Source organism: Rhineura floridana, chromosome 9 (assembly GCF_030035675.1).
Source record: "Rhineura floridana isolate rRhiFlo1 chromosome 9, rRhiFlo1.hap2, whole genome shotgun sequence".
Lineage (NCBI taxonomy): Eukaryota > Metazoa > Chordata > Lepidosauria > Squamata > Rhineuridae > Rhineura > Rhineura floridana.
Window position 1 is genome coordinate 82,473,170 of NC_084488.1, and position 24,892 is coordinate 82,498,061.

The window sequence follows — 24,892 nt, forward strand, 5'->3', positions numbered from 1 at the left end:
CAACCTGCCAAGTAGGAGTGGAACCACCGCCATGCAGTCCGTCCCACTCCCAACTCAGCCAGTCTTCCCAGAAGGATACCATGGTTGATGGTATCGAAAGCCACTGAGAGATGAAGAAGAATCAACAGTCACACTCCCCATCTCTCTCCCGACAAAGGTCATCATACAGGGTGACCAAGGCTGTTTCCGTGCCAAAATCAGGCCTGAAACCCAACTGAAATGGATCCATGTTTTGCATCTTCAAGGAGAGGGGTGTCCCTACCTTTCCACTTTGGCCCAGCCTAGTGGGAGAGAAGCAAGGTCATTAGGTGAGCTCCAGAGCTCACAGCATTTTGCTAATTAATTTCCCCCTTCTACTCTCCTTCAGTCCCCCAGTGACAAGGTTCAGTTAAGACCCAGGAGTCCTAAGGCAGGTGGCAAAAGACGATGTTCTATTTGCATTTGTTAAGCATCAGAGGATGTGGAGCCCTGGCCAGGAACAAAAAATGGCAATTCCCTCTCCTCCTCATTCCTCTGGGCCTTAGTGGAGATAGCATTAGTTCCTTCAGTCATAGAGCTGCAGGGGGTCATGGGTGCAGGATATAGGTTCCCAATCCATATGAGGCTTGTGGCTCATTCTGGCTTGTGTGCTTCATGCTGAGCAAGGCTTCAGGAAAATGTTAAAACACAGCCAGCTTCTCAGAGTTACCATCTGTTGGCAAAAGCCCTGAATGCTTTGTATGAAATTTTGACCACACGGAATTTAATGTAACATTTACATCAATGCAATTATTATTTGTCTGCCTGCCTCTCTAGCAGTGCTCATATGTACAACTTTTTCAACAAAGACTACCTTGATGACATTACTTTTTATTCCAAGAATAACAAACTTAAAATGATTTAGCACTATAGCAATCACAGTTCCATAAATTATATACATACAGAATTTATACAATCTACATTGACAAGAAAAACCGTTCAGGGAATCACATTATGCAGAAGGGTTTTCAGTGTTATGGCAAATAAAAGTTATGAAAATTCACAGTTAATCTGTAGCTTAAGAGATGCAAAATATTGCACATAATACCATTGTGAATGCTAAACAGCAGCTTTATAGTTTTCTTCACAAACATTGGTCATGCAATGCTAGAGTGAATACAAAATGGCATCATGTACCACAGTAAACAGTTATTCAGAACGTTGATCAAGTTTTAAATATAGTAGCAAAAAACTGTTAGGTGCTTTCACAGTTGCCACATTAATTTTAGGATAGCTTTAGTGATCTTCTTTGTCTTTTCCTTTCTTTTCTTTTTCATCCTGTAGTGCAGTGCCAAGCTTTTTGATAAGAACTGACAGAACTTTGTCCAATGGGTCCATGACTCCACGTTGAAGCCATTTAGGAATAGTAGTTCTTGCATGGTGAAAGCCTAGCTTCTGAAGAATATAGTCAACACCTACTGGATCAATCTTTCTTCCAGTCCAAGAGATTAATCTAAACGTTAAAATATATCAGTATTGTCAATATTTGAACAAGCAAATGAAATAAACATGACCCTTCAAAATGGGAGAGAAAACTAGGGAGAATGGGGGATGAAATGAAGTGGCTAGAACCTGAACAGAAGCACTCCATATACAGTATAATGCATCTCTCCAATTCCATTGGATGAGTTTTTCCTGGATATCATTTTTCACCTTTGCATAATGAAAACGTTTTGTATTAGACATGCATGCAAGGTATTCTTTTCTAACTGATATGTATTAATAAAAAATAATTCATGTCAAATATATATTGCCAATGACAAGAGGCAGGCACCTTCACTATATTGTTTCAGATGCATGCTGAAAGCATTAGTTCCACAAGCCTACTCAGACAAAGAATTTAGTTACCTACATTCATTTTAAAAGTTTAACTGTTTTAATCTTTGTTTTAATAATAATTAATTTGGGCTGTATCCAATGCTGCAGCTCCACTTGTGTGACTTCCGCGCGCACAACAGAACTTCCTCTCCTGTCTCTCCCCTGCACAATCAAAATCAGGGTGAGGGTGTGCGTCCCTCAAACAGATGTTGGGGACTTCGGGGGGGGGAGGAAACAAATGTGAGGAGCACTCAGCTTGCACAGCATTAGATACAACCCTTTATATGTGTGTATGTATATCTCACTATATAATATTTCTGTAAGCCGTCATGCTACCATGCATGGGGCAGGGTGGGGTGGCAGGATTAAGGCAACTGAGTGAGGGAAGCAAGGATGACAGGTGGGCGAATGAGCAAGTGTGTGCGCGTTGGAGAGGCAAGCGGGTGTTGGGGATGAGCGAGTAAGCAGGCGGGTGAACATCAGGTGAGCAGGGATCGGAAGTGGGCAAGTGAGGGGCAGGGGCAGGTGAGCAAGCAGGTGTTCAAGATGGACAAGCAGGTGGCAGGTAAGGCAGGGGTAGCAGTCTGGCCAGGTGGGAGGCTGGTAAGTAGCCTAGATGGGGCAGCGGCTAGTGCCTGGGGGTTGGAGGCATTTTGGGAGTTGCCTCTGTGTGTGTGTTTGGGGGTTCCTGGGAGGAGGTGGGAGTCCCTTGGGGGTGTTTGTGACCTCCTGGCCACTGTGTGTGCATGTGTGTCTGTGTGTGTTTGGGAGTCCCGGGGAAGGTGACGATTGGAGTCTTTTGTGTGTGTGTGTGTGTGTGTGTGTGTGTGTGTGTGTGTGTGTGTATGTATATGTATATATATATATATTTAACAATTATGTACTTTATTTGTGTTTTATCTATATTGCCTAGAAAGCATTTTGATTAAGCTGTTTATCAATCTTTCTAAATTACTAAAATAAAAATAAAATAAATAATTTTCTGGCCAGGATTAGAGTGCCACAATTGAGTCTTGGAAAGTAAAGGTGCATGTCCTCTAGACCTAGACCTTCCATGTACTTTCCAATGTATGGCCATACCAGGTCCCACAGCTATTTTTTAGAAATGAGAAGTGCCACTCAAAGCAAACAAAGATGGAGCCATGTTAGTTGGGACAAAGGAGTATGTAGAAAGGAAATTGGACCATTGGTCTCATCTGAAGGGTGATTTTCCTATGAGTACGGACATCACAGCGGGTGTTAGCTCCACCTATCGTGCGAAGGCAAGAATGTCTTTGAAGTCAAGACTAGGGGTGTCAGGCCTCTCCCACTCTCCAGTTCATTTGCAGCGAGTCTAAGGAGAAATATCTAAAGATACAAGAACAAGGCCAACCGGCCTGGCAGCAGGAAAATAACACAATAGTACCATGCATAGTAACATGACTGCAACATAGCGGTATAACAGAACTAGAAGTCTTGACTTCACTCTTAAATTTAAATATAATAGCGTAACAGTAATATATAACACATTAGAAAATATATAGTCATCCTCCAACTGGGAGGGTCGTGATGTCCATACTCATAGGAAAATCACCCTTCAGGTGAGACCAATGGTCCATTTTCCCTATGAGTCCGGCCATCACAGCGGGATGTACCACAGCAGCCCATACAGGGAGGGACCACCCACGTGTTAATCCTTATTAAGAACCTGTTGTAACACTCGTCTGCCGAAAGAAGCGTCAGCAGAGGCATAACGATCAATTTTATAATGCCTTATAAACGAGTGTGGGGTAGACCAGACTGCAGCCCTACAAATATTGGCAACAGGAGCATTAGTGGCAAAAGCAGCCAAAGTGGCAGCTGACCTGGTAGAATGAGCCGTTATACTAGCTGGAACTGACAGCTTCAGGGACTCATATGCTAAAGTAATGCATGCCCTTAACCAACGAGATAAGGTAGAATTAGATACTTTATGCCCCATAGACCTTGGATGAAAGGATACAAACAGAGACTCCGTTCTTCGAATCTCTTGGGTCCTAGACAGGTATGTCTTGAGAGCCCTCCGAACATCCAACGAATGCCAAGCCTTCTCGAGCGGATGGGTAGGATTCGGGCAAAAGGAAGGTAAAACAATGTCCTGGTTGCAATGAAAAACTGAATCGACCTTGGGACGGAAGGAAGGATCAGTCTTCAGCACAACAGAGTCCTTATGGAAGACGCAGAGGTGTCGAGCAGAAGACAATGCGCCCAACTCCGAAACGCGTCTGGCAGATGTGATTGCGATCAGAAACAAGACCTTGAAGGACAGCATACGTAGGGGCACAGACCTGATGGGTTCAAACGGAGGGCGTTGCAAAGCCTGCAGAACCTTCGGCAAACTCCATGAAGGAAACCGATGGACAACAGGCGGAGAGCGTAGGGCGACTCCCCTCAAAAAGCGTTTGATGAACGGATGTGAGGAAATATGATCTCCAGGAAAGGCCACTGAGAGAATGGACGACAGAGTGGATGCATGTCGACGTAGAGTGTTGGGTCGAAGTCCCATCATAAAGCCGCTATGAAGAAATTGCAGCACCTGATGCACAGTGGCTTGGGATGGATCATGGTGGTGGGACTGACACCACTTGGAGAAAGCCACCCAGGTATGTTGATAAATACGAGTGGTAGATGGTCTTCTCGAGGGCAAAATAATATCAATCACTGCGTCAGACAGTCCAGCTGATCTCAAATGTCCCCGTTCAAACGCCACGCTGTTAGATTGAGCCAAGTAGGGTCCTGATGCAGTACTGGACCCTGGGATAGAAGGTCTGGCCTGACTGGAAGTGTCCAAGGATCCATCATTGACATTGCCAGAAGATCTGAAAACCACGGTCGGCGTGGCCAAAATGGTGCTATCAGAACCAGCTGTGCCCTCTCGGTTCGCGCCTTCCTCAAGGTTTTGGCTAACAATGGTATGGGAGGAAAGGCGTACAATAGACCGTCTGGCCACGGTGTTGTCAGAGCATCCACTGCTTCTGCTGTTGAGTCCAGGTATCGGGCAAAGTACCTGGGAAGCTGGCAATTGCGACTGGAAGCAAACAGGTCGACTGAGAGGGCGCCGAACCGACATTGGAGACGATGGAAAATGGCTGGATGAAGTTTCCATTCTCCCGGAAAGACCTGTTGTCTGCTGAGCCAGTCTGCTGTCACATTCCAAATCCCTCTGAGATGTTCTGCTTTCAGGGATTGTAGATGTTGTTCTGCCCAGACAAAAATGAGGGAGGCTAAGTCCTGCAGGGGACGAGACCTGGTGTCCCCTTGTCTGTTCAAATGTGATTTTACACACGTGTTGTCTGTTCGAATGAGCACATGGTCCAAAGGGAACAGAGACTGAAAATGACGTAGAGCTAAGTGGACAGCCTTTAGCTCCAGCCAGTTGATGCTTTGAGTTTGCTCCGCGGTGGACCAAACCCCCTGAACGTACTGGGAGTTGCAGTGGGCTCCCCAACCGATGAGGCTGGCATCTGTGGTTACAACGGTTCTGCGGAGTTCTCTGAACGACGTGCCCTTGGAAAGGTGTTGAACCTTGGTCCACCAGTGGAAGGAGAGGCGCAGTGCGGGGCTCAAACGAACTTTGTGATGGTAGGTGCTGGCAATGTCCTGTTGAAACGGCAACAGAGTCCATTGAAGGTGTTGAGTGTGTGCTCGAGCCCATGGCACAATGTGGATGGTAGAAATGAACATCCCGAGCGTTCTGGCAAGAAGCATGACGTCTGCGGATGTTTGTTGCATCAGGGACCTTGCGATGTTTGTGATGGCAGTGATGCGATCTGGAGCCAAGAAGACCATTGCCTGCAGGGTGTCCAACATTGCTCCTAGATGTAGTAGGCGTTGGGTTGGTTGGAGATGGCTTTTGTTGAAGTTGACAAGCCAGCCGTAGGCCTGCAAAACATTGAGGGTGATCGTTAAGTGATGATGAGCCAGCTCCTCAGACTTGGCCCATATTAACAGATCATCCAGATATGGGTAGATATGAACCCCTTGGGTCCGGAGGTAAGCCACTAGGATGAGTAGCACCTTGGTAAACACTCTTGGAGCAGAGGAGAGGCCGAATGGCATCGCTCTATACTGAAAGTGCTGGTGGCCAAAAGCAAACCGAAGAAACTTCCTGTGAGCTATACAAATGGGCACATGGAGATACGCTTCGTTAAGGTCGATAGAAGCCAGGAAGTCTCCTTCATGCAGACTCTCCGTAATGGAATGGAGTGATTCCATTTTGAACCTGCGATATGTTACAAAACGGTTGACAAACTTGAGGTCCAATACCGCCCTCCATGATAAATCTCGTTTTGGGACAGCAAATAGGAGGGAGTACACCCCTTCCGACCTCTCAGTTGTGGGAACTGGCTCTATCGCCGCTATGTCCAAGAGGTGGTGGATAGCTGTCTGCATGATGTTGTGCCTGGCTGGTGCCCTTGGGCAAGGGGACGGATGGAATCTGTCTGATGGGGTTGCCCAGAACTCTATGGCATAGCCATAACTGAAAAGGTCCCTGATCCAGGAGACCGTAGTAAGGCGCAGCCATCGATCTCCAAAATTAAGTAATCTGCCACCTATGGGGAGGGCGTTAAGACTACTTGCGTAGGCGAGGACCTCCCTTATATGAGGACGATGAGTTGCCCCTGCGCCCTTGGTACTGACCTCTGCCCTGGAAGCGTCGGTTCCAGGAGCCCCTGAATGTGTTGGGATCATAAGATCTGAAGTCGCGGCCTCGTCCTCCTGGCCGCGTTCCTCGAAAGGGCTGGTTAGAACGGAAGGAAGGAAATCACCTGAAGGGCTTGTGGTCGCTGTTCTTGACTGTGGCCAGAACCGGTTTGTGGGCGTCTTTTGGATCAACCAGCACTGCCTTTAGAGCTTCCTCGCCGAAGAGTAGAGATCTGGAGTAAGGAGCCCTGGACAGATTCAATCTGGCCGCTGAATCAGCTTGCCAGTGGCGAAGCCAGAGGGTGCGACGAGTGACTATTTGAGCCGTCATGGCTCGTGCCCCTAATTGAGTGGCATCCAAAGTGGCATCGGCCACAAAAGCTGCTGTCTTACGCAATTTCAATAGTGCTCTTCTGAGGGCGACAGGATCAGGGTTAGCGTCCTCTAGAAGGTCATCCAGCCACATCATAGATGCTCTGGAGAAGATGGAGGCTGAAGCGGAGGCACGCATGGCTAGGGCAGTGGCCTCGTGATTCTTGCGGAGGGCGAAGTCTATTCATCGCTCAGTAGTGTCTTTTAGGTGGGATTCCCCTTCCCTGGGCAAAAGCGATCATGAAACAAGGCGAGCGATTGGTTCATCTATGCCAGGGACTTCTAACTTGGTGGCAAAGTCTGGGGCTAGGGCATAAAGTCTGTCAGCCAGGTTCTTGAAGCGTCGAGCTTTGAGTGGATGGGCCCATTCTTCAGAGGCTAATTTGGCAATTGGGTCCGGCACCGGGATGTAGTGTTCAGTAGGTGCAGGGGATTTGAGGACCTTGGCCCCTTTGATAGCTGGGGCGGACGAAGTTGAAGGCGCTGTCTGGAGACCAAGAGTATTAACTACCCTGCGTGCCAGGGGCTGATAGTCTGAGGCATTAAACAAGCAATATGATGTATCCTCCTCATGATCTGAATAGTCGCTCCAGTCATCTCCTTCAACGTGGTCATTGAAGGTTGACTCCTCCGCATACGAGGCTTCGTCAATACATCTGCCTCTGGCTACATCAAAGGGGTTAGGTGAACAGGAAGGGTGAGTTTCATGACACGCACGATGTTCCATGTTGAGTTGAGGTATGGCAGGAACTTGTGGTAGTGACTGCATTTGGGTAAAAAATGCCAGCATGGCTTGAAGTTGGGAGAGGAAATCAGGAGACAGCTGCAGCCCGGATGTGGCAGATGTATGTGCCTGAGGAGCTATTGGAACAGATGTTTGGGGCGGTAAATCGGAGGAAGGTTCGGTAGTCAAATACTGAGTGGGAAAGCCAACAAATTCTTCCTCGTCAGAGGAAGCAGCAGGGGAATGGAGAATATCGCTTATGTGTGCCTGAGGTGCTGTGGTGGTGGTTGGCACAGAGACGTAACGTGGGCGCTTTGGTTTGCTATGGCTTGAAAGATGTTTTGTCTTAGCCAGGGCTTTGGCGTGTCTGGTCTTAGTCGTGTTAGAATGTTGTGGCTTGGCTGTTTGTGGCATGCCTGGCTGATCTGGCACCATATGGGTTGATTGCGGCATGCCTGGCTGTTCTGCCATTTTATATTAACTTGGGTACAGTACACTGCCACGGAGGGAGCAGGATGTAAAGACCCGAACTGGCTCAGCATACGACCACGGAGGGGGTAGAATACACTGGCAGATGGCGGAGTGCACTGCCACAGAGGGGGCAGGATGCACTAAGGTATTAGCGTTAATATGTTATAGGCTGTATTTAGACTTAGCACACTCAGATTAGTGCTGTAGGCTGGGTTTCAGGCATGGTACACGGCCCCAGAGGGGGCAGGATATACCAATATAAATCAGATTTAGTACAAGTCAGCCACTAAGATTAAAGCTCCAGCCTTGATAATACAATCCAGCCACTAGGATTAAAGCTCCAGCCTTGATAATATCATTCAGCCACTAGTATTAAAGCTCCAGCCTTGATAATACAATCCAGCCACTAGGATTAAAGCTTCAGCCTTGATTATACAATCCAGCCACTAGGATTGGAGCTCCAGCCTTGATAATATAATCCAGCCACTAGGATTACAGCCACAGTAAATTTGTGTGCAAGTCAGCCCTGTGTAAGTCTGTTTGCAGCACCACAGTAAATTTGTGTGCAAGTGAGCCCTGTGTAAGTCTGTTTGCAGCACGTATACAACACACATACGGATAGATAGCCTGCAGGGAAGGTATCCGATGGTTAATAAAGGGTAACAAAAGGGCGGGAATTTTGAATTCAAAAAATGGCGCCCGGAAAAAAGGGCGGGAAAAAACGATCAAATAAGGCGGAGAGAGAAGGAGCAATGGCGGCCGTCTGGGGACGAAGAGGGGGGAAGGGCTGCCCAGCACAGACTAGCAGGGGGAGCCGCGGGGCCGATAACCGCACTAGCGGCTTCAAAAACCCCCCCAAAAGAAAGTGCAGATAGAAGCCTGTGAGGGATAAGGCAGCAGGAGGCAAGCCGCTGCCGGCGCCGGGAGCAGGGCTAGCCGCGGCGAAACTAACGTGCCGAGAAAAGCCTGTGAGGGCTGAGGCAGCAGGAGGCAAGCCGCTGTCGCCGGCGGGAACAGGGCTCTCCGCGGCGAAATAAAGGAGCGGAGAGAAAGCCGGATCGCCAGGCTCCAGGGAGGCAGAACCCTGGTAGATTAAAAAAGGTTGGAGGGAGCCACAGCTCCCGCCTCGGAGAAAACGGCAGCCGCGGTCTCTTCAAGGGCTCCACAGAGCGCGACTTGAGAAAAGCAGAACCACTACGGGAGAGAAAAGGTTGCGATCTCCCGAAGCTCAAAACGGCCAAAAAAACACAGAACACCACAGCCGCGGTCTCTGTGGGGGTCGCCAGGCAAGCAGGAGAGAGAATGAAAATAAAATGTTAAAGCCAAATCAGGGAGAACCGCAGCCGCAGTCTTTGAGGGAAAAAACCTCTAACAAGCAACAGAGGTAAGTGAAAGTAGGGAAAGAAGGACTGGGAAGACACACAAGCGACGCTGGGTTCACACCCAGTCAAAACAAATAAACAAATACAAAAACAACTTAGCTAAATGTTACGCTATAGGATCTCAATGATAATTTTTCCAATCTTGTTCGTACGAAGGCAAGAATGAACTGGAGAGTGGGAGGGGCCTGACGCCCCTAGTCTTGACTTCAAAGACATTCTTGCCTTCGCACGATAGGTGGAGCTAACACCCGCTGTGATGGCCGGACTCATAGGGAAAAAACATGTATGTACAAAGTATGTACCAAGGAGATAACAAGTTGTCATGGGGGTGGTGATACTGATAATCACTCAGTCACAGATTAGTTGGGATTAATTGCTACATGGCTTGAAGGTGTCAGGTGGACAGAGTCTATGTACTCAGAACATCTAAAGCCCTCTATATGGAGGCATCCCCACAGAAGCATTGTATACAGAGACAGAAGAGACTGCGTGTATATAAACATGCCTTTAATAAGTCTACTGCAAGAGAGAAAGCAAAGAAAAAATAATGTATTAGAAATGTTAAGGAAAGAATGACATTTCCCTCTTCTTAGTTTATATATCCCATATATAATAATTCTTGACCATCACCAGTTCTTAGTATGTAAACCAATTATATGGTAAGAATTTTCTATTTCCCCTGAATATGCAACATTTTTCTTGTCACCAGATATCTTACTGCACAATCTAGTACATATCTCCTCACAACTAAGCCTCATTGAGTTCAATTGGTACTGCATTGCTTACAGTGTTTGCTGCACTTTTAACTGTTTTCACATTTTTGTGCCCTGATTGCTGTGCTACCGCACTGCTTACAGGGTGTGTTGTATCTTTAACTGCTTTTACATTTTCCCGCCCTGATTGCTCTGATACCTCATCGCTTACAGGGGAAACAGCGGCGTGCTGTTGATTAATGGCTGCTCTCTGCGCTACCGCCAGAGTGAGTGGGCTACGCCGGCCGCTTGCTCAGAGAGCTCTGAGATTTTCGCTCCTTAGACATTTCGCTTTCAGCAGGAGAAGCTTATCTAGCATTTTTTATGGTCCCCTCGTATTTGTTTTATTTTAGTTAAACACAGCGAACTGCTGATTACAACAGAGTGATTACAACAGAGAATCAACCCCACAAATTTATAAAGTGGGGGGGAATCAACCATTGAATTCATTAACGGGGGGAAATCACCCAGGAAAATCACAGAGGAAATTCATTAACTGTGGGGGAATCATTAGGCTAATTAATCTCAGGAGCTCAAAGTCATACTAACTAGCTATGCCAAATGGACTAACAAATACTTAACTGCCATTCAGGCTCTCGCTGTGATTCGTTAACAAACTACATAGAAACACCCATACGCATTCACAGACAATCTCAACATTAACTACAGTACAAATAAATAACTTAAATAGACAAATAAATAAGGATATAAATCAGCCAGACTTTTGTTTTAATGTATTTTAAGATCTGTTTTTATGATGTTTTAAAGTGTTTTTAGTGCTTTGTTTGCTGCCCTGGGCTCCTGCTGGGAGGAAGGGCGGGATACAAATTAAATAATAAAATAAATAAAATAAAAGCAAGGCGAAAATCAGTACTGCTCAAGTGAGGCAGGAAAAACTAACTAGCACTCCATGGGAGGGGCCACGGTAATGGTCTGTTTGGAGTGTTAATTGTTTCCTGCCTCAAGTGCTAGCAAGGAAGACAATACTCACTTGGGGGTGTCCTGGTGCCCACTGGAGAAAATATAATTTAGTGGAATAACAGACATAGAACTGAAGTGCATGGAATCTGAGAGTCAAGACACTTATTTTCCTGCAAACAGAAGTAGTAGTGATTACCTGAGTGTGGGCTCCAGATGCCATGTATTACAGATAAATTCTCTCCAATCTACACTAGTGTAAGTAATACTTTCTTCTGTTCCTTTTTCAGCAGAGCTCTCATCAAGTACACTGACAGGGCTTTTCTGTCCTGGCCGACTAGAGAAAATACGAGGTGGAAAGATGGCTGGGAAAAAAGAAAAACAGTAAGACTTTCATCTTAGATTTTAAAAATCCAGATTCAGTTGTTACTGTAATGACAAAGATATTAGTAATTACAAAGATACGTTAACATATAGAAATTGTATACATAAATATAAATAAATAAATATACATTTTTCAAAAATTGTATATAATAAGATTTTTAATCAGAAGATAGTGTGGTTACAAACATACTCATTTTAACATGTTAGGCTTAATTAACAATTACAACCTGTTCAATTAAATTTCTGGAGTGTATCATTTCCAAATATTTGTATTAAATATTACATAATCAATTTTTCCAGTAAATTATAGAGTTCACTAAAAACATCTGAACAGATCTCACCTCATGAGAATTCTAAAGTAAAGCAATTTGTGCCAAACAGCACAAAACAGAATGATGTTAATATATTCTTCTTCAGAATACTACCAGCCTTAAAATAGAGCCTTGCAAAGGAAAGCATTCAGTTTTAGCACTCATGACAAAGATTAAGGCAACATATAGCATCTATTTGTACAGTTTTGACAAGCAATCATTAGTACCATGCCTTAACGTCTAACGCAAGGGTGGGGAACTTCTGGCTTGCAGGCCAAACTTGGCCCCAAGGCCTCCCCATTTGGCCTGCCTGGCCATTTGGTGAAGCCACAACTGTCACACATGACATCAGGTGTGGGGCATGAAAGGGTGGGGCTTCAAAGGAACAATCGAGAGCTTAAAGTGGGCTTGCTCAAATAGGGGGGTAATGGTTTCCATTTAATGGAAACTGCTTCACATTCCTAATGCTACTCTCTGAAGCCACTCCACATGGCTCCTTTCCACCTGCGACATTGGAGGTGGAAAGGAGAAGCACAAGGAGGCTTTCAAAGCATAGGGCTGGCAAGCTTGGGAACCCCACACAAGGGATTTTGACAGGTGGGCTGCCCTGTCCACCTTTCAAAATTAGTCCATGGGGTGGGGCCAGATCTTTAACCAAAAAAGTTCCCCATCCTTGCTGTAATTCAAATTAAAAATTTGTAATTCAAATTAAAAACTGGCAAAAATGTCTTTTTATTTGGAGCACAGAATTTTTTTAAAAAAATCTAGTTCTGCTGGCTTGTGCCAATTGAATTTAGTGAGTATTGATAGAAAATATTATTAAAATATGACAATTTTAAAAATTTAATTCTTTTTTGGGCCACCTTTCTCATTGTAGAGTACCAAATGTGGCATACAGAGAAACCTATAAATAGAACCGACTTTATTTATTTTATTTATTAAATTTATATCCTACCCTTCCTTCCAGAAGGATCCATATATCACTTAATATCATATAAGGAAGATCAAATGAGATATTACATGAATCAACATAAGAGGAGCCCAGCTGGATCAGACCAATGCTTCATTGAGAAATTGATCTACATACCTTTTTCCTTTTCTTTAAGATAAGCAGATACTAAGTCATGCAGGAACATTATCAATTCAGCATCCATAGTTACACATATGTGATCAGTGAATTCTGTTACTACACTGCACTCCACTTTTGGCTTAGCACTGGCATCTGTAATGAAATTTTCTAAATCAGTTTGGCAAAGTGAGGATTACATGTAAACATGGTCACACAGGCACTCTTAATGGCAAATGTTAAAACACAGTAGTACTGAAAAGTGATAATCATTTACAGCATGACCTTAAAGTAAAAAAGTAAAAATTTGTTTGAGGACTATAGCTTTAGGGCATCTCTTTCTGATGAAGTAGGTACACATCAGCTTCTCTACACCACGTCTCCATCCAGAAGTTCTAAACCAGGGATGAGGAATTGGATCTGGCCGGCAGGCTAGCTCATTGTCTCCCTACACCCTTCATGGACCAACATACCTGTCAATCCACTTGATATAACAGTGACATCAGGTGACCTTTTTTGCCTGTAGGGGTCTTGAGAAATCCCTTTCAAAGTACTGTTTTGTGCAGTTCTTTGAAAAGGCTTCTGAAGATCCAACAGTTGGGCCCTTAAAAGCCCGTTTCAAAGTGCTATCTTGCCTAGTGCTTTGTTCAGGGCTTTGCTGATTGGCAGTGCCTGCCCCATACCTGATGTTATGTATGCCATTAGGTGTAGAGCTGATGGCTGTGGCTTGTCTGAAATGGCCTCATGAGCCAAATAGGGAGGCCTGGGAGGCCTAATTAGGCCCACAGGCTAGAGCCCCCCCTTCTAAGCAGAACCCTGGTGAATTGCTTGGGCTTCCAAGTCTACGTATCTTCAAGCAGTGAAATTGGTGACAAGGGAGCCCATGCTGTATCATGCCCATTATCTGGTACTTAGTACCAGATTAATTCCTCCTGCCATCTTCTGCTGCATTACAGCCGGAGGTGTTAGTAGCAGATGCAAAGTGACTCAAGCGCTATTAACCAATAATGTTATATCCCAACTGAATCAAGTTCCCTGTTAATTGATGTATGCCAAAACTCTACTGATTGCCCTTATCTTTCCTTAGTAGCTTAAGTACTTTGTCCATCTTGGTTTCCTACTATGTGCACTTTAACTTAATACAATACTCCTTGCATTATTCTAACAAAATATACTATGCCTGCACTCTGACAATAGTTTCCCATACATTGTAAATTAAATCAGGGTGGAAACTGTGGCCCAAAGGCCGAATGTAGCTCTTGGCCTACTTTCATGTGAAACTCATCTTAATTTCATGTGGGTCAGGGGAGGGGAAAAATGGAAAGAAGGTCAAAGCAGTTAAAGCAATCAGGGGCAAAACCCTCTGAAAACTATCATTTCAGACCTCCAAAAGAGCAATTTGTCCCTTCCCTGGCAGTGGGGAGGAAGAGAGAGAAAAGGGATGGTCACACCTACTTTTGGCTTTGGCCTAGTCCACTACCAGCTTCAACTCGCTCAGGGAATGTGGACCTTGATAGACAAAAGATTCCCTATCTCTGAATTAAAGTTAAATGCTATATATTTTTGACAGCTATTAAATGCTACATCATCATTGCTAGTGGGTTCAAAGAGATGGAAGTCTTATCACTTTCTTCTATCTTTTGGATGTAACCATTTAAACTGATCTACTTTTTCACCTATTGAATAGGACCGCTATTTGCCCTTCATCACAGAAATAGCTTATTTGCTGACTGATTATGATAACATCAGCAAGGCAAGCCCTGGGTGCCTGGTAGAAGTATTTCTGTCCCCCCCCCCAATCAAGGGGATGGACTAGCCCTAATTGAGTTAGATGTGCAGTTGCCGCTTCACTAGGAGTAGTGCTGCTCAGCTGTGCTGTGTTCTGGGAAGGCCCCACTAGGTCAGAATTAGGACTGGTGTGGTGGTTTTTCACCTTCCCCGCAGCAATGTTGTTTGTTTGTTATTCACTATTAAAGGGTTTGTCACAACTTCTTGTTGAAGGCATTTGAGGCATTGGGTGGGATCCAGAGTTGTGGTAAGTGGGTGTTGGGGTTAAATTGAAATCCCCAGTGCTTGTAAAACTATAGTTCACTTGTCCTATCTAAACCAGCTTGGGCTTTATGGGAAATAGAACCAAAGTGGCCTTTATTTGACTTTTGATATAAAATGTCGGTTTATTTCCTGGTGACCTGACCCTTACCTACATTCCAGTGGCTCGCATAATAAAAGCCGGTTTAAGCTGGACACGTCCCTACTATGCATTTCTGTATCACATTTATGCTTATAACCTTGCTTATTGTTACTAATGTGCCTTGCATAGGAATGTCAAACGCTGTTCCAATGTCCCACAAACCTTGACTTGTAAAACTCCTTTGATATGTAAGCAAAGTAATATCATGTCTGTCTCCAGTTTAGGGGGCGCCCGGTTGCAGCTGGGCCTCCCCTCAATAGTTGCCTTTGTCTGCTCCTGCATAGTGCTTATCTCAAGGACATGCGAAATATGCAGACATAGAGTCTAAGAGATAGTCTTGATGTTTCCACTTTGTCCTTCCCCCTGTACCCCTTTACCTCCTTACATATGCCCCAAAGCTATGACAGTTAGCAATTGCTTCTTTTGTATTTTATGACGTGAACCCGATATTGTAAACTTCGGGGTAAGCCTATATAAACCCTTGAACACCAATAAACGAGGTTCCCATGCTGGCCTGCTTCGGCTTGTAAGTATTGGGTCCCCTTTGCAAAGGTTTTTGTCTCGTGTTACTTGATCTCTGATAGTGGGTTCATTTGCACTCAACTCCCGCACTCTTCCTGGGTGTAATAAGCGAGTTGGGGTTGACAGGGCGACTTGCGTGTTGGGTTTGGACCTAACATGGGCATACTGCTTCCTACTGGGCATGCTGCTTCCTGCTAAGGGTGGGGAATCCCCTTAAGGAGTCTTGGGTGAGTCATCTTAAGGCCCCAGCCCAGGGAGCTGGCATGGCTGCCACCTTCCCAGGTTGCATGACACCCCTCCCCCCCCAAGGTTTGCATCATGAAGATTATGCAACTCTTTCAAGGTTATGCGAGCATGAAGACTGACTGTGACATTGGTCAGCAGTTGGGGAGCCTGACAGCAGGATCCCATGCTGAGTTCTGTGACTATAACCAATAAACATTGTGGCCATTTAAAATGCACTTGGGCCTATGTATTGTTATTCACTCTCACATATCACATTCTGTTGCACAATGGGTGCACAATCACTTCTTTTACAGGAATAGCCGAAAACACAGAGTTAATATATTAAGTAAAATGAATATCTGTAAATTTTGTATCAATTACAAAATTAATATTTTGTAATTTTGACAGCTGGATATGTATTTGAGATCTAATTATATATGCACTCAGGTCTTTGATGATGATGATGATACTTTCATACTGTTGTGGTGACAATTGCTGGTAATCTCAGGCTGCAATCCTGTTCATACCTACCTGGGAGTAAGCTCCATTAAACTCAATGGGGTTTACTTCTGAGCAGATCTGTATAGGATTCCACTGTTAATCATCCAAACAAATTTATCTTACATGCTTTAAAAGTGCAAAAATGCTCATTTTGTATTGATAATAAACATGAAAGTCACTTTTGGCATTAGCAAAATTGTCTATTTAAAATGTTTTAACAACAGATTATCTCAGATGTGGAATAATGCTCAGTTTTCTTTTCATGAGACATGCATTAGGCGTGTAGTTTAGAAGAATTAGCACATGCTACTTTACCTTGTAATAAAGGTTCCTGTGGTTGTTGTACATGAATGGATTTGAAGTCCAGCTGCATCCTTGGTAATGCAAAGATAGTTTCAGTCTCATGATTGTAACTGGAACCACCTCTGAAGCCACTTAACAAGCTGGAGTTTTTCACTGTTGTGCTGTTCTCTGGGTTATTTGCATCAACATTTCGGAGAAGGTTTAACTCTGCAAATGCAAAAAAGTTGGATTTGGATTTGGATTTGACTCTCCTAATCACAGATCACTTTAGATAATAAAATGAAATTAAATCAGCATAGTTCAACTGAAGTCAGTAGCTCTATGTGGTCAGTATGCTGCTGTCCAAGGAAATGACAATTCCTTGGAAACAGAGTACATCCGATCTATATTCTTAATGGCAATATCAGTAATAACATATGGTTGTTTTTACCATACAGATGCAATCGTGTGTATCACTTTCAATTTTAACTGCTGTAAATTTATGCTATTCCAGAAGCAACAACGCGTCAGCAAGCAGAAATGTGGTAGAAGTAAAGGCCCCACCTTCATTCCTTGTGGCTGTAACATAATTGAACCATTCTTTCACACTTGCAACTCCATGTGGTGGGTTTTCATGACGCCTCCTTGTTATCTTGGTGATGGTTGCCATTGGACTTTCCAGGGCTCCACATGGCTTCGTGACCATAGTATTGTGACCCAAATGGAAGTCTAGTGTTTGCACAACATATGTAGAATGTTCACTAGAACCTGGAGGGATGGTTTTAAAAAATTGTTTACTAGAATTAAAACTTGTGATGTTTGCATAATTATAAAGAGATGTATGCAATAACAGACAAATTGCAGTCACAAATACTATCAGATATTGGATTTAATTTGATATTTTCCTTGGTCTGGAGCATGTCGACTAACAGTACAAAGGCTTGCTATCACATTGCCTCATAAGATACTAGACTGCCACATCCATTACAGGACTGGAGTTCATCTAGTTTCAAGAAGTCAGTAAAAAGCTGTCCCTTTCCTGAGTAGTCACTGGGTATAAACTCATTGGTCTCATGATTTCACAGCAGCCAAGCATTTGCCCAAGATGTCAGTTCAGAGGCAGGGGGTGAATATCCCCACCCCAGATCTATATTAATACACTTGTAGAATTCACAACTTAAAAGATAAAACGGTCTATAAAAAGGTTGCAAAAATAAGGTTTGATACCTTCTTGCCAAATTTTTTGCGCTTCTGTCCAAAAGGCAATGTTAGGTTCTTCAAGATGAAACAGAGCCCACGATTTTGAACGAAAATTAGGTCCATGGAAACACGCCAATGTCATGTGATTTCCATGCAAGCTCATAGAGCCTCCAAACTGCATTCCATCTTCTGGTAAAGGAATCTGAAATAAGGATATGTGGCACCCTGACACCACCTTTAAAACCCCTGGCCAATGCCGATGATGTGCTGCATCCAGTACTAGAAAATAAAGCACACAGAGGAAACAAAAAGGCAATATTAATAATTTTAAATAATCATTCTGTCTCCCTTCCCCCTACTCAACACACACACGCACACACATATACACACACACAGAGTCTAAAACTTGTTTGTCTATCCAGAAATATACACATTAATTATACATACATATCCTTGGCTCTCCTGAAGGTACATTTATTGCAGAGAGGCAAGCAGCAATAGTAAGAACTGCTTTTGTTTTTAAAACCGCCTACATAGATTTTAAAAACCTAATAACCTCATATAAACATGAAAAGAGCCATATGACTCAATAAAAACATGTATCTCAACAACGCTTTTAAGTGTGTGTTTAAAAAAAATGCATGTATCCTCATGTGAAAAACCACAAGAAAATTGACAACAGTCTTTTAAGGCGAAGACTCATTTTCTATTACCCAAAAGGAAGGAGCTTGAAGTACAAAGTACTTCTAAACATCCAATCTACATTTGTATCAACAATGTAAAGCATAAAAAGTGAGCAAGCACTTTACAACTCTGTATACTAATTCATTTTCTTATACACTGGTAGTCTGACCAAATTAAAGTATTATTTTTATTGAATAGCATAGCTCTTTTTTTACAAAGTGCTTGCTAATCTTTTATGCTTGCAGTGTAGATGTAAGTAGATTAGATGTTTAGAAGTACTTCAAAACTCCTTCCGTTTGGGTAAAAGAAAATGAGTCTTCACCTCAAAGTACTCATACCAAAGTTCTTGTGGGTTTTCACAGCAGAATACATGCATTTTTTAAACACACATTTAAAAATAGAGATGATGTTGAGATGCACGTTTCTGGGCTTAGAGAAACAAGTTTTATGGTCTCATAATGCTCACCTCTAATATAAAGGGAGTATTACAACTTACGAATTCTCCTCTGGCTTGTATTTTAATTTGAGTCAGAGACGAATTCCATTCCTTACCTTCTCTCTCCCAACAAGCCCTCAATGTAGCCTTTAACCTATATTTTCCCAGGATTAGTTGCACCTGGTGTGCTGTTATTCAAGAAGACCCTAGACAATACAGTTTTCACCAGAGGCTTCTAACAGAGGGAGAAGAGAGCTCCCAGCCACTTGCCACCACAGTATCACTAGCAGCGAGATTAAGGGGTGGGAGAGGGCTTGAGCAATGTGGGAGCTTGTGAGGTGGGGACTTTCTTGGTGCATTGGCTAACCCATCAAGCTGATCTATTTCCTGAATTTTGGGAAGCAGTTTGGCTTATTCCAAGCCATTCTGATTCAAACTGGGTGGGAAGAGCTCACACATCATTTTTTAGAAGCATTGCAACCTCTAATACCAACTTTCCTAGTTAAATATTCAATAGATCTATGGGAAACACTGTTTAAGAGCATCACTAAGTCTGAAATATAAAACCGTTAATTAAGATAAGTCCTGCAGTATTTTGATACATACACTGTTGGTGCGAGCTTTTCTCTGCAATGTGGGCCACATTCTTTGGGGGAAGATAAGGAACAGGTCCCCATGTAGACAGAGCTCTCTTGCTGGTATCAAATTGCTGAGTAAAGAATTCTTGGAGCTTCATTCCTATTTTAATGAGGTCTGGTGTAGTTGATCTAGAAATCATTACTTGAAAAATGTCCCACTTCAAATCTCCATGGACAAATATCTCACTAAAACATAAAAATGAAAATATCCCTCATGAGTTCATATTGTTTTATTTGGTTCTGAAAAGAGGTTAGTCAAGGTATACAAATTTAGCAACTTCTGTAGAAATGGTAATTGCTGAAGAAAGCAATTTTTAAAAATATATTTGATTTGAAATCAGATGCACAGAAGGATACACCATTAGATATAAGCAAGAAATTGTACCTTTTATCTGTAATACTGGAATCTAAAGTATTGTAGAGATTAACTTTCCATTCATCCTGTAGTTTAAGGTCTGCATTACTGAAAATGCCCATCAGTATACTGGACCCCATGTAATCAACACGTGCTTCAGTAGAACCCATGGTAATTTGAATTTTGTGACTTGGCTGCTGGTTGGGATGTTCTGAAATATGAGCTGAAAAACAATTATTCATTCATCAGCTTAGCAGCAAAGGAACAAAAACGAGTAATACTGTTTGTAGTGAAAGCAGGGAGTTCCCCTCCTCTTACTTTTACTGTCCCAGGAATCAATCCCCAGCCTTGGGCAATTGATCCTAGCAAACCTGGTCTGTTAGGGTTGTGTATGCTTACACCAACCCTGCACGGTAGTACTGCCACCACCCTTCTATTGGTTAACTACTCTGGGGTGAAGGGACCCCCAGAGCCCACTGAACACCTAAGCCTCTCAGGACCAGAGGCTTGATACCCTCCTGGCCCCTTCAGAAGTCTTAAGTGAAAACGTTCCTCTAGTACACGGTAGTTTGGTCAAGTAGCCAGGACTGAATTTAGGAACTGAACCCCTTCTCCGGAATAAACACACGTTGCTTTAAAATAAGTAAAGTTTATTAAAAGAAAAAAAATAAGAAAAGGGACAAAGGGTACAAAAGATAAAAAAGGTACATACAAATAATTTTGAGCAGCAAATCAGATCCTAAAACCAACACCCAAAGGGGCAAGGTATATAACAACAATCTACACAAGGTTCTTGGCACAAATAAAAATAATAGAACTAACTGCCTCAGCTATACTCACAAAGCCTCAGCTCTCTCTCAGGCGTTAGCGTCCTTCCCCTCAGGGACTGCCAGTCAGGAGGTATAATGGAGCCACTGCAGAGCATCACCATAAGCAAGGTGGTGCCCACAAGTGGAACACAGCCCAGAGTCCGAGGCCTCCTCTTATGGAGAAAATTCCTGCCTCAGCCGGAGACAATCAACTAATTAGCAGGTTCATCACAGGAATGATGAAATGATGTTCTCACAGCACCAGGCGCCGTGCCTCTTGGTTTCCCATAACAAGCCGTAGGAGTTTTTACGGCCTTGACGGAACCAGGCCCCTCTTGCTGATAAAGAGGTGCCAAATTGCTGCAAGCTGATACAGCTGGGCTGTAAAATCACCAGGTCACCGGGATGGAAAATGTCAAAAGATTTAACTATTTGCTACCAGTGACCCAGGAAAATAATTAAGGGGATCAAACTGGCATGACACTGTTATCTCTGAATGCTTTGTGTCAGCTTCAGTATGATTACTACTGGGACACGGCAACCCAAATAAAACAGAAAAAAACTACAACCCAAGTCCCCAAATTAGAAGTTACACTGGGCTGTGCTCCATAAAGATAGATGGTATTGAAGCTAACATTCATACATTATACAATTATTACAATATACTGCCGAAGAGCCACTTGTCCTATATTCCATCTGGACTGGATTATTGCTGTATCCACACAATGCTTCAAAAATCTTTGGTGTGAGAACAGGACTGTATCTGGGCTGCCTCTCTCCCATGATTTGCCAACACATAGCTCAATCCATGTCATAAGATTTGGCGTCTCTCCATCTTCTGAAAACATTAGGCTAGTGGCTTTCTTTGCAATACATGACTTTCATTGCTTGAGACAGCTGCTTTTCATACAACTTTCTGTGGTACATGCGCTCACTAGAAAGTTTGCTGCAAGTAGAGAATATGTGCAATTGATATTTCCCTGCTAACTAACAGAGAAATCCTAACTATAGAAAGCTAGTGTAAATTATGCTGGCCTAAGTTACTCCTATTGCAAACTCCATTCAGGAGGAATTTGACTTATGCTACTGTGATGTCAAGCCCCACCCTGGTTCTAGACACAGAGTCCTTTGAAGATGAACCAGACACCCCACAGGTTGAAGACCTTGAGCAGCGGGCAGGGTCCTCTGAAACCAGTGCTGAGGATCCCTGTGAGGGGCCCTCTGGGTTAGGATCTGCTGGAGAACCCTTAGAATTGTCAGAGGAGGTGGTGAAATCACCCCCCAAGTCCTCAAGAATGATGGTGCCAAAAGGTTTGGTTCCAGGTTGAAGAGCGTCATCATAGCATGCATCGATGGACCCAGAGTTGTCATACTACTCACAAGTAAGGGGTTTACTAATCCCTGAAACTATTTTGGTACCAACAGCTGTGGACAGGAGATCAGAGCACATATAAGGTCTCCCTCTTGAACCTTCTAGTTGATGGAAACAATACAGGTCTCTGCTTCCTCGTATCCTTGTTTCTGACTAGTTCTGCCTCCTTGTTGTATTGTACCTTGTGAAAAATCCTGCGATATTGACCTTGGACCATTTTTTGACCTTGCTTCTGGATCATGTTTGGCCCCATACTGATTCCTTGTGTTTGACCTTGGTTTGTTTGGACTGTGATGCACCAGAAACCCTGCCTGTGGTGGCAAATTCTTTGGTGAGAGGCTTATACCTTCTGGACTGGGACCTTAACCCATGAGATAACCACCCTTTTTGCCAGCCTGGGTTGCTAGGTCATGTGACTGAGCTAAAACGGTTTTGGAATAAATATCTCTCCTTGCCACATCTTGCTCCACCACACCCCTTTTTTGGGACTTATACCAGCATAAGATACACCTGATTAAGTTCTGCTGGCTTAAATTCAGCTCGGGGAGGGACAGGGAAAGCCTTAGATCTGGCAAACCCAAACTCTTTAATCCCAGCAGATCTTGGGTTTGGATTACACTGTAAAAAGTGAAATGTGCTACAGAAATCAACTCTCAAGATTTTAATAGCACACCATGAAATAACAAGGTGTTAGCAGAAAAGAGCTAAAACGGGTCACAATGTTTATAAGATCTGGTAACTTCAGTGGAAGGTAATTAAGCATATGCTAACTTTCATATTTAACTCTATAGGATTTGCATGGTCTATCTGAGGTTTATTTCTTGCTCTCATCCTTGGAAAGGTATATATGAAAATCAAAATAAATATGAAATTTCCAAGTTTAAGAATAGATAGATGACATAAGCAAAATACAATATAATATAATGTTAGCTTTCCAACTTACCAACCATCTCCAAGGCATTAACATCTATGGTACCTCCAACCACTCCACCTCTAGAATCCAAATGTGATCTCCCTAGACCGACTGACATACTAATTTCCCGATCCCTGTTACTGCCCACAGATAAACGGCCTTGGCTTTTCAAACCACTCGTAGTCCACCTAAAACAGGGACAAAAAGCCAGAGGGAAATAACATTGTGTAAGCACCTGTGCCTTTCATATGTCAAAAATAAAACTTGTAAAAAACATGTAACGCTATACAAGTTGCATGTATGTACTATTACAAATATATTTTTATTTATTTATTATTTGATTTATATTCTGCCCTTCATCCCAGTAGGAGCCCAATAAAATAAATAAAAATATATTTTAATAATACATGGGCAAAATAAAAAGGATAAAAGTTGAGTGACAAAATTTCAGTTTTAGAAAGATAAGATATTTGATGAATCTAGATAATCTGTTAAGAGAAACATTTCAAGCATCTCTCACTGAGACCACTAGAAGAAAAGGATACACACACAAAAATGTTTAAAAGAATTATTTATTTAACTTTGTATCCTGTCCTTCCTCCCTGAAGGAGCCCAGGGTGGCAAAGATCAGAAATTTACTTACGTTGTGTTTCCCATTACATTGCTCATGTTCATTTGGACATTTAATTGTTTCAAATTCATAGCAAACACAACCAGTGTCTCCCATGGTGTCACTTGCTGACTTCCGGCTTTGTTCGATTTATTAAATGGAGTTGATGTTTTTGAGAGTGTATCTAGAATAAAACATGATCAGGCTTTGTAAATTGCAATATTAAAAATAACAGCATGTTAATTTCCGATCCAATTTGTTATGCCTACTGTATGAATTTTGCTGAAAAATGCTTCAGTAGTGGTGGTGACTTCACATGGGAATAATTATTTTGAAAACTTCTCAAAATTATATATTGGTATGATGAGCATGTGGAGAATGTACCATTGGTCTCACCTGAAGGGTGATTTTCATAGGAGGTATCCCATCACTGCGGGTAGTGACTCCACCTATCGTCCGAAGGCAAGAATGTTTCTGAAGTCAAGACTAGGGGCGTCAGGCCCCTCCCACTCTCCAGTTCATTCGCAGCGAGTCCAATAGAAATATCTAAAAATGCAGGAAAAAAGGCCAACGGGCCTACCAGCAAGAACATAACATAATAGCAACATTCATAATAATCTGACTCTAAAATAGCGAGATAACAGTAATAGCAGTCTTGACTTCACTGATAAATGTAATAAAATAGCGTAACAAGCATATATAACATTCCCAACAAAATATCTAGGCATCCTCCACTGGGAGGGTCGTGATGGGATACCTCCTATGAAAATCACCCTTCAGGTGAGACCAATGGTACATTTTCCATAGGAGGTATGCCATCACTGCGGGATGTACCAAAGCAGCCCATACAGGGAGGGACCACCCACATGCTAATCATCATTAAGAACCTGTTGCAACACTCGTCTGCCAAATGAGGCATCAGCAGAGGCATAGCGATCTATTTTATAATGCCTTATAAACGAGTGTGGGGTAGACCAAACGGCAGCCCTGCAAATATCAGCAACAGCAGCATTAGTAGCAAAAGCAGCCGAAGTGGCAGCTGACCTAGTAGAATGAGCTGTTATACTAGCTGGAACTGGCAGCTTAAGGGACTCATATGCTAAGGTAATACATGCCCTTAACCAACGGGATAAGGTAGAATTGGTTACTTTATGCCCCATAGACCTCGGATGAAAGGATACAAACAGAGACTCCGTTCATCGAATCTCCTGGGTCCTAGACAGGTAAGTCTTGAGAGCCCTCCGAACATCCAACGAATGCCAAGCCTTCTCTAGAG

The 24,892-nt window shown here is 43.2% G+C and overlaps 1 protein-coding gene across 15 annotated transcripts in view; it reads right to left on the reverse strand.

Moving 5' to 3' along the window:
• Positions 1-814: 814 nt before the first annotated feature.
• Positions 815-24,892, reverse strand: part of BLTP1 (bridge-like lipid transfer protein family member 1) — a 312,192-nt gene continuing 288,114 nt past the window's right edge. For 13 of the 15 annotated variants that reach the window (XM_061585180.1, XM_061585183.1, XM_061585181.1 and 10 more), the window contains 10 exons: positions 23,650-23,800; positions 23,037-23,194; positions 19,943-20,135; positions 19,526-19,743; positions 17,827-18,078; positions 17,164-17,367; positions 16,633-16,827; positions 12,900-13,034; positions 11,317-11,482; positions 815-1,471 (listed from right to left, as the gene is read on the reverse strand). In XM_061585180.1, coding sequence (XP_061441164.1) covers positions 1,255-1,471; positions 11,317-11,482; positions 12,900-13,034; positions 16,633-16,827; positions 17,164-17,367; positions 17,827-18,078; positions 19,526-19,743; positions 19,943-20,135; positions 23,037-23,194; positions 23,650-23,800 — 1,889 coding nt within the window. In that variant the 3' untranslated portion in view covers positions 815-1,254. The remainder of the gene's footprint in view (positions 1,472-11,316; positions 11,483-12,899; positions 13,035-16,632; positions 16,828-17,163; positions 17,368-17,826; positions 18,079-19,525; positions 19,744-19,942; positions 20,136-23,036; positions 23,195-23,649; positions 23,801-24,892) is intronic. The other 2 variants (XM_061585192.1, XM_061585191.1) reach the window with 1 other exon arrangement.